At 75.2% G+C, this 13,685-nt stretch overlaps 1 protein-coding gene across 1 annotated transcript in view; it reads right to left on the reverse strand.

Moving 5' to 3' along the window:
* Positions 1–689: 689 nt before the first annotated feature.
* The window catches only part of ABCA2 (ATP binding cassette subfamily A member 2), a 64,580-nt gene continuing 51,584 nt past the window's right edge, over positions 690–13,685 (reverse strand). Inside the window, exons 19-26 of the mRNA XM_075906026.1 lie at positions 7,460–7,651; positions 6,061–6,195; positions 5,574–5,677; positions 5,149–5,241; positions 4,356–4,458; positions 3,509–3,646; positions 1,719–1,925; positions 690–826 (exon numbers count right to left, since the gene is read on the reverse strand). Of these exons, the coding sequence (XP_075762141.1) occupies positions 791–826; positions 1,719–1,925; positions 3,509–3,646; positions 4,356–4,458; positions 5,149–5,241; positions 5,574–5,677; positions 6,061–6,195; positions 7,460–7,651 (1,008 nt within the window). The 3' untranslated portion in view covers positions 690–790. The remainder of the gene's footprint in view (positions 827–1,718; positions 1,926–3,508; positions 3,647–4,355; positions 4,459–5,148; positions 5,242–5,573; positions 5,678–6,060; positions 6,196–7,459; positions 7,652–13,685) is intronic.

The raw sequence follows: 13,685 nt of genomic DNA on the forward strand, positions 1-13,685 counted from the left end.
GAGCCTGCCCCTGGGCCCTGCTTTGGGGGCAGGCTGGATCCAAACAACCCGTCTGCAGGGGCTGGGGGAGCCGGTTGCCTTTACACCGAGGGGCAGCTGGGGAACACGCCAGGGCGCAGGGCTGGGCGCGGGGGGGCAAAAGCAAAGTGGGGCCTGGCCCCTCCCGCCCCGCAGGCCGGAGCCGAGCGGGCGAGGGAAGAGCCGCACGGACGCGCCGCTGGATGCTCGTGCCCGGCCGAGCGCTGGGACGGCTCCGCCGCGGCTGCGAGGCGCTCGCCGCGTTCCTGGCCGGCCGGGGGAGGCCGGCACAAAGCCCCCCCGCACCTGTGCGCTCTGGCTGAGCCGCAGCCCCGTGCTTAAAAAATCCAGCGGCGCCGGACGCGGGAGGGAAGCGAAGTCCAGCGCCCCCGGCGGGCGGCCTCCGTCGCAGCACTACAAAAATAAATCTCCCGCCAGCCTCGAGCAGCGCCGGCGCCCGCGGGGGATCGGCCCGGCGCCACCTTGCAGGGCCGGCGCCGCTCAGGTCTCTGGAAGGGGCAGAGTCCGCTCTGTACAATGGCGTCTTCCCTCTTCGCCACCTGCCCCTGGGCAGCCCGGCCTCCCCGTGCCAGGCCAGGGCCCCTCGCTGTGGGGCAGGAGCCCCCGTGTCCATCCAAGCCAGTGCTCTGCCCTCAGGCCTCGGTGCCTGGCTGGGGCAGCCCCACGGTAGCTCTGGCTGGAGGATCCAGGCGGCCGACAGAGGCCAGAGGGGGCCCCAGCAGCCCCTACGCTGGGCGTTGGCTCCCCGCGCTCAGCACAGAGTGTCCGTGTTGAAGGAGAGCTGAGCCTGCAGAGAAGAGGGGCCGGGGTCACGGACAGCCGCCAGCCCTAGGGCCCCGCCGCCGGCCCCCCCGCCAGCCCCAGGACCTCCCCCGCCGCCAGCCCCAGGGCCCCGCCGCCGGCCCCCGCCGCCAGCCCCAGCCGCCAGCCCCAGGGCCCTGCCGCCGGCCCCCCCGCCAGCCCCAGGACCTCCCCCGCCGCCAGCCCCAGGGCCCCGCCGCCGGCCCCGCCGCCAGCCCCAGGACCTCCCCCGCCGCCAGCCCCAGGGCCCTGCCGCCGGCCCCCCCGCCAGCCCCAGGACCTCCCCCGCCGCCAGCCCCAGGGCCCCGCCGCCAGCCCCAGCCGCCAGCCCCAAGGCCCCGCCGCCAGCCCCAGGGCCCCGCCGCTGGCCCCAGGGCCCCGACTCTCTGAGGTCAAGCGAGATGCCCCCACCCCCGCCCAGCGTCCCTACGCCCGGCCCGGCAGGGCACTAGCAGCCCCCCGCGCTGGGCGGGTCTCGCCAGGGAGGGGCGTAGCAGAGGCTGCCTGAGCCCCAGGGCTGGGCTCAGACGCGGTCCCGCCGGGGCAGCCAGCGGGATTGGCCGGCCCAGGCCCCGTGGAGGGCAGCGCCCACAGGCGAGCGCTCAAGAGTTAGCCCCGCCCGGTAGGTAGGGGAGGCTCCGCCTTCCCAAACGGCAGCCTGGCCCCGCCCACTCTCCGCCCCCAGGACACCTCTGGGGCAGGGTGCTGCTGCCCTCCAGTGCCCTGCCCCCCCCATGCTCCTGAAAGTGCAGGGGGGCGGAGACTTGGCTCCCGTGGAGGGCGGGGCCTCAGCAGATGGGGCGGGGCCAGGGATGGGGCTTGTCTCCTCCGGCCCTGGGCGGCGGGGGAGGGAGCTGCCGGGTCCCGGCCCCGCTCACCCTCTCCTCCTCAAAGCTGATCAGACCCTCGTCGTCCGTCTCCAGGTCCTCGGGCTCCTCCACCACCAGGGCCCGCAGCTCGGTGGGGGCGGCGCGGGGCCGCAGCAGGCTCAGGAGGTGCTCCAGGGGCGACTGCGCGGCGCAGCTGGGGCTGCTCTCCTGCTGCTCCAGGTTGTCGCTTTGCTTCTTGGCAAAGTTCACAAACACCTGGGGGGCGAAGGGGAGAGCTTGGGAGATCCCAGGGGCTGCGCTGTCCCGCCTCCCCCGGTGTGCGCCCCACGGGGCTGGAGTCACCGCCTGGGGGGCGAAGGGGGGAGCTCGGGAGATCCCAGGGGCTGCACTGTCCACCTCCCCCGGCCTGCGCCCCACGGGGCTGGGGTCACCGCCTGGGGGGCGAAGGGGAGAGCTCGGGAGATCCCAGGGGCTGCACTGTCCACCTCCCCCGGCCTGCGCCCCACGGGGCTGGGGTCACCGCCTGGGGGGCGAAGGGGAGAGCTCGGGAGATCCCAGGGGCTGCGCTGTCCCGCCTCCCCCGGCCTGCGCCCCACGGGGCTGGAGTCACCGCCTGGGGGGCGAAGGGGAGAGCTCGGGAGATCCCAGGGGCTGTGCTGTCCTGCCTCCCCTGTTGTGCGCCCCACGGGGCTGGAGTCACCGCCTGGGGGGCGAAGGGGAGAGCTCGGGAGATCCCAGGGGCTGCGCTGTCCTGCCTCCCCTGGTGTGCGCCCCACGGGGCTGAGGTCACCGCCTGGGGGGCGAAGGGGAGAGCTCGGGAGATCCCAGGGGCTGCGCTGTCCCGCCTCCCCCAGCCTGCGCCCCACGGGGCTGGAGTCACCGCCTGGGGGGCGAAGGGGAGAGCTCGGGAGATCCCAGGGGCTGCCCTGTCCCGCCTCCCCCAGCCTGCACCCCACGGGGCTGGGGTCACCGCCTGGGGGGCGAAGGGGAGAGCTCGGGAGATCCCAGGGGCTGCGCTGTCCCGCCTCCCCCGGCCTGCGCCCCACGGGGCTGGAGTCACCGCCTGGGGGGCGAAGGGGAGAGCTCGGGAGATCCCAGGGGCTGCGCTGTCCTGCCTCCCCTGGTGTGCGCCCCACGGGGCTGGAGTCACCGCCTGGGGGGCGAAGGGGAGAGCTCGGGAGATCCCAGGGGCTGCCCTGTCCCGCCTCCCCCAGCCTGCGCCCCACGGGGCTGGGGTCACCGCCTGGGGGGCGAAGGGGAGAGCTCGGGAGATCCCAGGGGCTGCGCTGTCCCGCCTCCCCCGGCCTGCGCCCCACGGGGCTGGAGTCACCGCCTGGGGGGCGAAGGGGAGAGCTCGGGAGATCCCAGGGGCTGCGCTGTCCTGCCTCCCCTGGTGTGCGCCCCACGGGGCTGGAGTCACCGCCTGGGGGGCGAAGGGGAGAGCTCGGGAGATCCCAGGGGCTGCGCTGTCCTGCCTCCCCTGGTGTGCGCCCCACGGGGCTGGAGTCACCGCCTGGGGGGCGAAGGGGAGAGCTCGGGAGATCCCAGGGGCTGCGCTGTCCTGCCTCCCCTGGTGTGCGCCCCACGGGGCTGAGGTCACCGCCTGGGGGGCGAAGGGGAGAGCTCGGGAGATCCCAGGGGCTGCGCTGTCCCGCCTCCCCCAGCCTGCGCCCCACGGGGCTGGGGTCACCACCTGGGGGCTCCGGCTCTGCTGGAGATTGGCTCCCTGGGCTCCCGCGCCCTCGGCCGCGCGTCCCGCCCTGCTCGCAGCATGGGGACCCAGGGGTGCTGCACGACCCCCACTCCTCCGCCCTCGCACCCGGCGCCCTGGGACTCACGTTGTCCAGCGTGGTCTGGCTGACGGAATAGTCCTCGATGCCCAGCACCTCCACCACCTGCTCCATCTTGCTGAAGACCTGGGCCAGCGAGATCTGCTCCGACTTGAGCTGGTACTGCACCTTGGTGTGGTGGCGCTCCTGGGGCGGGACAGGACAAGGCACCGGCCAGTCCCCTCCCGCCATCGGACACGCGGCCCAGCACTGCCCCCGCTCCTGCCAGCGGCCAGAGACCCTCCCAGCTGTATCTAGCCCAGGGCTGGGCGGGCAGGCACCCCGGGGCCATCTCCGTGGCCTCTGGCCAGAGGTCTGACTGCTGGGCAGGCGCCCGTGGGGAGGGCAAGGTGCCGGCTCGCTGGGGAAGCGGCTGGGCACGCTGCCATCAGCCCAGGGTGGTGAAAGGGGTCACTCCGCCCTGCCCTGCCCCCTTTGAGCAGGGATAGCGGGGGAGGGGGGGATCTCTGACTGCGGATACCAGATCCCCCACACGTACCAGGACTGGCCTTACCCGGTTGGGCTGCAGCTGCCGGCCTGGCCTGGGGGGCAGAGCCTTGGTGGAAGGGCCAGTGTAGAAAAGCAGATGGGCCCTGGCCCCCAGTCCTGGGGCCCCCGTGCCAGGTTCTTCCCCGGGGAATCCTGCCAGGGCCGGGGGCAGGGCAGGGCCATTATGAGGAGCACAAGAACGACGTCTCCCCAGCTGGCTGCGAGGCTGGAGAGCTGGTCTCAGCACCAGTGGCCATGCGGGGGGCCAGGACACAGCCTGCGGCCGGAGGGGGAGGCCAGGCCGCTCGGGAAGCCGGGGCTCCGGCCAGGCCGTCTCCCGGAGCCGGGCCCCTAGGGCAGTGCTCACCTTGAGGACGGCCTCCGGGAAGTTCCGGTTGAAGAACCGCACCACCTCCTTCACGCTGAGGCTGGACTTGGTCCGCACCGTGATCATGTAGCCGTCTCCAAACCTGGGCGGGGCCGAGGGGACACGTGACCCCAGCGCCGGGCTGCAGCTGGGCCCCAGGCCCGCACGGCAGGGCACGGAGACGCACGAGGGAGGAGCGTTTGCCCAGGAACCTCGCCCTGGCCGGCAGCCACCGGGACTCTCTCCGGCAGCCACTGGGCTGGCGTGGCAGCCACCAGGCCTCTCCCCCGCAGCCAGTCGGCAGATCGTCGCCCCCACGTGGCATGCAGCACGCTCCCAAAGGGCCACGCTCCCGCCAGCTGCAGCCCCACGCCTGTGCCAGGGCCCGCTCTGCGCTCTGCTCCCTGCCCGGCCCATGGGGAGCCTTCCTCGCAGTCGCCCCGCACCGGCACTCTGCGTGTGGGGTGGGGCTGCATGGCGGCGAGGGGGGGCCCTCAGGAAAGCGCCCGCCAGGCGGCCAAGCGCTGCAGGGCATTGCCCAGGGAGGGCAGGCGGAGGGGGCTGTCCTGGGGTGGGGGGGCTGGCTGGGAGCTCTCCCGGCAGGTGTGTCTGCAGGCGGAGGGGTGTAGGCGGAGGGGCACAGGCGAAGGGGGGCTATCCCGGGGCGGGGGGCTGGCCAGGCGCTCTCCCGGCAGGTGTGTCTGCAGGCGAAGGGGGGCTATCCCGCGGGGGGAGGGGGGGCTGGCCGGGTGCTCTCCCCGCAGCCCCTCCCTGGCAGGGGCCGGACTCTTACCTGTTTTTCAGGTGCTGGATGCTGCCGAGACACTTGAGGCGCCCGTTCACCATGATGGCCAGCCTGGTGCACAGCGCCTCGCACTCCTCCATGCTGCGGGAGAGGGGCCGGGTGAGGGGGGCGGCCTGGCCCGGCCATGCTGGGCGCAGGCTCCTGCTCTCTGGGGCTCACACGGCCCCACCCGGCTCGTGCCGCGCTGGCCGGGGGAAGAGCGGGGGACGGGGGGGGCGGCAGGGCAGGGGCAGGGCCCTCGGGGCTGTCGGTCCAGGGGGGACCCTCACCGATGGGAACGGGACCGGGGCTCTCCTGGGCCCTTCCCCGCCGAGGTGCCTGTGCCCCAGGGTGCCGGGGGAGGGACCATGAATTGTGCGTGGGCCGCCCCAGCCTCCCAGCCGTGGGGCTCGCTCCCCGCAGGGCCCCCCCACCTGTGGGACGTCAGCACCACGGAGCGGCCGGTTTTGATGATGTCCAGGATGAGGTTCCACAGGAAGCGCCGGGCCTTGGGGTCCATGCCGGTCGTCGGCTCGTCCTTGCAGAAGGGAGAGAGGCTGAGCTCCCCCAGCTCTGAACCTGGCCCCCTTCCCGCCCCCGCTCCCCATTCAGGGTGCTGCTGTACCAGGGGTATTACGGTAGCGCCCAGGAGCTCCACCCACGGAGCAGGCTGGCTCCGCCCTCGCCCTGGGCTCCCGCACCCCACTCTAGCCTCATGCCAGGCCTGGGGCAGACCCCACCGCCCAGCCCCGGGCACCAGAGCCCCCCCCTCCGCTGGGAGGCCGCCCAGGGGCCCCGCTCGGTCTGTCTGACCAGGCAGCTGGCTGCCCTCTGCCGTGAGCTCAGCCCTGGGCCCCTGACCCAGGTCTCCCCCGGCCCCCGAGTTGCACCGTGGCCCCTCCCGCGGCCCCCCCGGCTCACCAGGAAGATGAAGGAGGGGAAGCCGATGAGGGCGATGGCCGTGGACAGCTTCCTCTTGTTGCCCCCGCTGTAGGTGCTGGCGGGCTTGTCGGCGTATTTGGTGAGCTCCAGCTTCTTCAGGGCCCACTTCACCACCTGGGGAGGGCGCAGTGCGTGGGGCCTGTGCTTACTGGGCCCTGCCGCCTGCTGGCTGCAGTGGGGAGCCGGGGGGGCCCTGGCCACAGGGTGCGGAGCCCCCTGCCCCGTGGAGCCCAGGCCCAGGGTGGGCTGCCTGAGGGGTCTGGCCGTTCCAGGGGACACGCCAGGCCCAGACTCTCAACACGCCCAGAGTCAGCTGCTGCGGCCCCTCCTCCGCCTTCCCACCGGCCCCTCCCCACCCCGGGGAGAGCACCAGAGCCCTCGGACACAGCGCAGGCGTGGGCATTCCCTGAGCTCCTTGAGAGCTGCACCTCAGGGGTGAGCCCGTGTCCCATGTGTGCCCGGCGGGGGTGAGCCCGCGTCCCACATGTGCCCGGCGGGGGTGTGCCCACGCGTGCCGATTGTACCCGGCGGGGGTGTGCCCACGCGTGCCGATTGTACCCGGCGGGGGTGTGCCCGCGTGTGCCGATTGTACCCGGCGGGGGTGTGCCCGCGCGTGCCAATTGTACCCGGCGGGGGTGTGCCCGCGCGTGCCGATTGTACCCGGCGGGGGTGTGCCCGCGCGTGCCGATTGTGCCCGGCGGGGGTGTGCCAGGCGGGGGTGTGCCCGCGCGTGCCGATTGTGCCCGGCGGGGGTGTGCCCGCGCGTGCCGATTGTACCCGGCGGGGGTGTGCCCGCGCGTGCCGATTGTGCCCGGCGGGGTTGTGCCCGCGCGTGCCGATTGTGCCCGGCGGGGGTGTGCCCGCGTGTGCCGATTGTACCCGGCGGGGGCGTGCTCCTGGGCAGGATGCCGCGCTGCTCGCTTTGGGGGGCTTCTATCCCTGCGGCCGGCAGGGGCCGATGGAGCTTTGGTCTCCGCACAGCAGCTCAGTGGGCAGCGGGGGGGTAAACGGGGCTGGGGAGGGGCCCGCAGCCTGTCCCACGCTCTGCTGAGTTCAGCCCCGAGTGCCCTGGGGCGGTGCCCGGGCTGCGCCCCCCGCCTGACACACAGTGGCACGCCCAGAGGCTGTGGCACCGGAACCCGCAGCTCTCTCACCCGCGTCTGGGGGGCTGGTGCTACTGGGCCCCGGGGCCCGGCCCAGAATCCCCTTCTCAGGCTGGGACAAAGGTGCGGAGGGCGGCCAGGCGGCCAGGCAGGCAACGGGGCCTGGCCACAGCAGAGAGGGCCTGCTGCTGGAGCGCGGGGCATCACTAGGAACGCGCTGCCCCGCCAGAGCCAGGGGAACGGGGACTCCCCAGCCCGCCCTGGCCAGGCCTTACCCTCTCCTCGTCCTTCCAGGGGATGCCGCGCAGGCGGGTGTAGAGCTCCAGGTGCTCCTGCGCCGTGAGCTCGTCGAACAGCGCGTCGAACTGCGGGCAGTAGCCCAGGCTCTGCTGCACCTGCAGGAGCTCCTTCAGGATGCTGTGGGAGAGGCAGGGGGGCGCAGGGGTTAGGGCAGCAGCCCAGCCCGAGGGAGAGGCAGGGGGGCGCAGGGGTTAGGGCAGCAGCCCAGCCCGTGGGAGAGGCAGGGGGGCGCAGGGGTTAGGGCAGCAGCCCAGCCCGAGGGAGAGGCAGGGGGGGCGCAGGGGTTGGGGCAGCAGCCCAGCCCGTGGGAGAGGCAGGGGGGCGCAGGGGTTAGGGCAGCAGCCCAGCCCGAGGGAGAGGCAGGGGGGCGCAGGGGTTAGGGCAGCAGCCCAGTCCGAGGGAGAGGCAGGGGGGGCGCAGGGGTTAGGGCAGCAGCCCAGCCCGTGGGAGAGGCAGGGGGGGCGCAGGGGTTGGGGCAGTAGCCCAGCCCGTTGGAGAGGCAGGGGGGCGCAGGGGTTAGGGCAGCAGCCCAGCCCGTGGGAGAGGCAGGGGGGCGCAGGGGTTGGGGCAGCAGCCCAGCCCGTGGGAGAGGCAGGGGGGCGCAGGGGTTAGGGCAGCAGCCCAGCCCGTGGGAGAGGCAGGGGGGCGCAGGGGTTGGGGCAGCAGCCCAGCCCGTGGGAGAGGCAGGGGGGCGCAGGGGTTAGGGCAGCAGCCCAGCCCCGAGGGAGAGGCAGGGGGGGCGCAGGGGTTGGGGCAGCAGCCCAGCCCGTGGGAGAGGCAGGGGGGGCGCAGGGGTTAGGGCAGCAGCCCAGCCCGAGGGAGAGGCAGGGGGGCGCAGGGGTTAGGGCAGCAGCCCAGCCCGTGGGAGAGGCAGGGGGGGCGCAGGGGTTGGGGCAGCAGCCCAGCCCGTGGGAGAGGCAGGGGGGCGCAGGGGTTAGGGCAGCAGCCCAGCCCGAGGGAGAGGCAGGGGGGGCGCAGGGGTTGGGGCAGCAGCCCAGCCCGAGGGAGAGGCAGGGGGGCGCAGGGGTTAGGGCAGCAGCCCAGCCCGTGGGAGAGGCAGGGGGGCGCAGGGGTTAGGGCAGCAGCCCAGCCCGAGGGAGAGGCAGGGGGGGCGCAGGGGTTGGGGCAGCAGCCCAGCCCGAGGGAGAGGCAGGGGGGGCGCAGGGGTTAGGGCCAGCAGCCCAGCCCGAGGGAGAGGCAGGGGGGCGCAGGGGTTAGGGCACCAGCCCAGCCCAAGGGAGAGGCAGGGGGGCGCAGGGGTTAGGGCAGCAGCCCAGCCCGAGGGAGAGGCAGGGGGGGCGCAGGGGTTAGGGCAGCAGCCCAGCCCGTGGGAGAGGCAGGGGGGCGCAGGGGTTAGGGCAGCAGCCCAGCCCGTGGGAGAGGCAGGGGGGCGCAGGGGTTGGGGCAGCAGCCCAGCCCGAGGGAGAGGCAGGGGGGCGCAGGGGTTGGGGCAGCAGCCCAGCCCGAGGGAGAGGCAGGGGGGGCGCAGGGGTTGGGGCAGCAGCCCAGCCCGAGGGAGAGGCAGGGGGGCGCAGGGGTTGGGGCAGCAGCCCAGCCCGAGGGAGAGGCAGGGGGGCGCAGGGGTTGGGGCAGCAGCCCAGCCCGTGGGAGAGGCAGGGGGGCGCAGGGGTTAGGGCAGCAGCCCAGCCCGAGGGAGAGGCAGGGGGGCGCAGGGGTTGGGGCAGCAGCCCAGCCCGAGGGAGAGGCAGGGGGGGCGCAGGGGTTAGAGCAGCAGCCCAGCCCGAGGGAGAGGCAGGGGGGGCGCAGGGGTTAGGGCAGCAGCCCAGCCCGTGGGAGAGGCAGGGGGGCGCAGGGGTTAGGGCAGCAGCCCAGCCCGAGGGAGAGGCAGGGGGGCGCAGGGGTTAGGGCAGCAGCCCAGCCCGAGGGAGAGGCAGGGGGGCGCAGGGGTTAGGGCAGCAGCCCAGCCCGAGGGAGAGGCAGGGGGGGCGCAGGGGTTAGGGCAGCAGCCCAGCCCGAGGGAGAGGCAGGGGGGCGCAGGGGTTGGGGCAGCAGCCCAGCCCGAGGGAGAGGCAGGGGGGGCGCAGGGGTTAGGGCAGCAGCCCAGCCCGAGGGAGAGGCAGGGGGGCGCAGGGGTTAGGGCAGCAGCCCAGCCCGTGGGAGAGGCAGGGGGGCGCAGGGGTTGGGGCAGCAGCCCAGCCCGTGGGAGAGGCAGGGGGGCGCAGGGGTTAGGGCAGCAGCCCAGCCCGAGGGAGAGGCAGGGGGGCGCAGGGGTTGGGGCAGCAGCCCAGCCCGAGGGAGAGGCAGGGGGGCACAGGGGTTGGGGCAGCAGCCCAGCCCGAGGGAGAGGCAGGGGGGCGCAGGGGTTTAGGGCAGCAGCCCAGCCCGAGGGAGAGGCAGGGGGGGCGCAGGGGTTAGGGCAGCAGCCCAGCCCGAGGGAGAGGCAGGGGGGCGCAGGGGTTGGGGCAGCAGCCCAGCCCGTGGGAGAGGCAGGGGGGCGCAGGGGTTAGGGCAGCAGCCCAGCCCGTGGGAGAGGCAGGGGGGCGCAGGGGTTGGGGCAGCAGCCCAGCCCGTGGGAGAGGCAGGGGGGCGCAGGGGTTAGGGCAAGCAGCCCAGCCCGTGGGAGAGGCAGGGGGGCGCAGGGGTTAGGGCAGCAGCCCAGCCCGAGGGAGAGGCAGGGGGGCGCAGGGGTTAGGGCAGCAGCCCAGCCCGTGGGAGAGGCAAGGGGGGCGCAGGGGTTAGGGCAGCAGCCCAGTCCGAGGGAGAGGCAGGGGGGCGCAGGGGTTGGGGCAGCAGCCCAGCCCGTGGGAGAGGCAGGGGGGGCGCAGGGGTTGGGGCAGCAGCCCAGCCCGAGGGAGAGGCAGGGGGGCGCAGGGGTTAGGGCAGCAGCCCAGCCCGTGGGAGAGGCAGGGGGGCGCAGGGGTTAGGGCAGCAGCCCAGCCCGAGGGAGAGGCAGGGGGGCGCAGGGGTTAGGGCAGCAGCCCAGCCCGAGGGAGAGGCAGGGGGGCGCAGGGGTTGGGGCAGCAGCCCAGCCCGAGGGAGAGGCAGGGGGGCGCAGGGGTTAGGGCAGTAGCCCAGCCCGAGGGAGAGGCAGGGGGGCGCAGGGGTTAGGGCAGCAGCCCAGCCCGTGGGGAGAGGCAGGGGGGCGCAGGGGTTAGGGCAGCAGCCCAGCCCGAGGGAGAGGCAGGGGGGCGCAGGGGTTGGGGCAGCAGCCCAGCCCGAGGGAGAGGCAGGGGGGGCGCAGGGGTTGGGGCAGCAGCCCAGCCCGAGGGAGAGGCAGGGGGGCGCAGGGGTTGGGGCAGCAGCCCAGCCCGAGGGAGAGGCAGGGGGGCGCAGGGGTTAGGGCAGCAGCCCAGCCCGAGGGAGAGGCAGGGGGGCGCAGGGGTTAGGGCAGCAGCCCAGCCCGTGGGAGAGGCAGGGGGGCGCAGGGGTTAGGGCAGCAGCCCAGCCCGAGGGAGAGGCAGGGGGGGCGCAGGGGTTAGGGCAGCAGCCCAGCCCGTGGGAGAGGCAGGGGGGCGCAGGGGTTAGGGCAGCAGCCCAGCCCGTGGGAGAGGCAGGGGGGCGCAGGGGTTGGGGCAGCAGCCCAGCCCGAGGAGAGGCAGGGGGGCGCAGGGGTTGGGGCAGCAGCCCAGCCCGAGGGAGAGGCAGGGGGGCGCAGGGGTTGGGGCAGCAGCCCAGCCCGAGGGAGAGGCAGGGGGGCACAGGGGTTAGGGCAGCAGCCCAGCCCGAGGGAGAGGCAGGGGGGCGCAGGGGTTAGGGCAGCAGCCCAGCCCGTGGGAGAGGCAGGGGGGGCGCAGGGGTTAGGGCAGCAGCCCAGCCCGAGGGAGAGGCAGGGGGGCGCAGGGGTTGGGGCAGCAGCCCAGCCCGTGGGAGAGGCAGGGGGGCGCAGGGGTTAGGGCAGCAGCCCAGCCCGTGGGAGAGGCAGGGGGGGCGCAGGGGTTAGGGCAGCAGCCCAGCCCGAGGGAGAGGCAGGGGGGCGCAGGGGTTGGGGGCAGCAGCCCAGCCCGTGGGAGAGGCAGGGGGGCGCAGGGGTTGGGGCAGCAGCCCAGCCCGTGGGAGAGGCAGGGGGGCGCAGGGGTTAGGGCAGCAGCCCAGCCCGAGGGAGAGGCAGGGGGGCGCAGGGGTTGGGGCAGCAGCCCAGCCCGTGGGAGAGGCAGGGGGGCGCAGGGGTTGGGGCAGCAGCCCAGCCCGTGGGAGAGGCAGGGGGGCGCAGGGGTTAGGGCAGCAGCCCAGCCCGAGGGAGAGGCAGGGGGGCGCAGGGGTTGGGGCAGCAGCCCAGCCCGAGGGAGATGCAGGGGGGCGCAGGGGTTAGGGCAGCAGCCCAGCCCGTGGGAGAGGCAGGGGGGGCGCAGGGGTTGGGGCAGCAGCCCAGCCCGAGGGAGAGGCAGGGGGGCGCAGGGGTTGGGGCAGCAGCCCAGCCCGAGGGAGAGGCAGGGGGGCGCAGGGGTTGGGGCAGCAGCCCAGCCCGTGGGAGAGGCAGGGGGGCGCAGGGGTTAGGGCAGCAGCCCAGCCCGTGGGAGAGGCAGGGGGGCGCAGGGGTTGGGGCAGCAGCCCAGCCCGAGGGAGAGGCAGGGGGGCGCAGGGGTTAGGGGCAGCAGCCCAGCCCGAGGGAGAGGCAGGGGGGGCGCAGGGGGTTAGGGCAGCAGCCCAGCCCGAGGGAGAGGCAGGGGGGCGCAGGGGTTGGGGCAGCAGCCCAGCCCGTGGGAGAGGCAGGGGGGCGCAGGGGTTAGGGCAGCAGCCCAGCCCGTTGGAGAGGCAGGGGGGCACAGGGGTTAGGGCAGCAGCCCAGCCCGAGGGAGAGGCAGGGGGGCGCAGGGGTTAGGGCAGCAGCCCCAGCCCGTGGGAGAGGCAGGGGGGCGCAGGGGTTAGGGCAGCAGCCCAGCCCGTGGAGAGGCAGGGGGGCGCAGGGGTTAGGGCAGCAGCCCAGCCCGTGGGAGAGGCAGGGGGGCGCAGGGGTTAGGGCAGCAGCCCAGCCCGAGGGAGAGGCAGGGGGGCGCAGGGGTTAGGGCAGCAGCCCAGCCCGAGGGAGAGGCAGGGGGGCGCAGGGGTTGGGGCAGCAGCCCAGCCCGAGGGGAGAGGCAGGGGGGCGCAGGGGTTAGGGCAGCAGCCCAGCCCGAGGGAGAGGCAGGGGGGCGCAGGGGTTGGGGCAGCAGCCCAGCCCGAGGGAGAGGCAGGGGGGCGCAGGGGTTGGGGCAGCAGCCCAGCCCGAGGGAGAGGCAGGGGGGCGCAGGGGTTAGGGCAGCAGCCCAGCCCGTGGGAGAGGCAGGGGGGCGCAGGGGTTAGGGCAGCAGCCCAGCCCGAGGGAGAGGCAGGGGGGCGCAGGGGTTGTGGGCAGCAGCCCAGCCCGAGGGAGAGGCAGGGGGGCGCAGGGGTTAGGGCAGCAGCCCAGCCCGTGGGAGAGGCAGGGGGGCGCAGGGGTTAGGGCAGCAGGCCCAGCCCGAGGGAGAGGGCAAGGGGGGCGCAGGGGGTTGGGGCAGCAGCCCAGCCCGTGGAGGGGCGCAGGGTTAGGGCAGCAGCCCAGCCCGAGGGAGAGGCAGGGGGGCGCAGGGGTTAGGGCAGCAGCCCAGCCCGTGGAGAGGCAGGGGGGCGCAGGGGTTAGAGCAGCAGCCCAGCCCGTGGGAGAGGCAGGGGGCGCAGGGGTTAGAGCAGCAGCCCAGCCCGAGGGAGAGGCAGGGGGGCGCAGGGGTTAGAGCAGCAGCCCAGCCCGTGGGAGAGGCAGGGGGGCGCAGGGGTTAGGGCAGCAGCCCAGCCCGAGGGAGAGGCAGGGGGGCGCAGGGGTTGGGGCAGCAGCCCAGCCCGAGGGAGAGGCAGGGGGGCGCAGGGGTTGGGCAGCAGCCCAGCCCGTGGGAGAGGCAGGGGGGCACAGGGGTTGGGGCAGCAGCCCAGCCCGAGGGAGAGGCAGGGGGGCGCAGGGGTTAGGGCAGCAGCCCAGCCCGAGGGAGAGGCAGGGGGGCGCAGGGGTTAGGGCAGCAGCCCAGCCCGAGGGAGAGGCAGGGGGGCGCAGGGGTTAGGGCAGCAGCCCAGCCCGTGGGAGAGGCAGGGGGGCACAGGGGTTGGGGCAGCAGCCCAGCCCGTGGGAGAGGCAGGGGGCGCAGGGGTTAGGGCAGCAGCCCAGCCCGTGGGAGAGGCAGGGGGGCGCAGGGGTTAGGGCAGCAGCCCAGCCCGTGGGAGAGGCAGGGGGGCGCAGGGGTTGGGGCAGCAGCCCAGCCCGAGGGAGAGGCAGGGGGGCGCAGGGGTTGGGGC

The sequence above is a fragment of the Pelodiscus sinensis genome, chromosome 22 (assembly GCF_049634645.1).
Source record: "Pelodiscus sinensis isolate JC-2024 chromosome 22, ASM4963464v1, whole genome shotgun sequence".
Classification (NCBI taxonomy): domain Eukaryota; kingdom Metazoa; phylum Chordata; order Testudines; family Trionychidae; genus Pelodiscus; species Pelodiscus sinensis.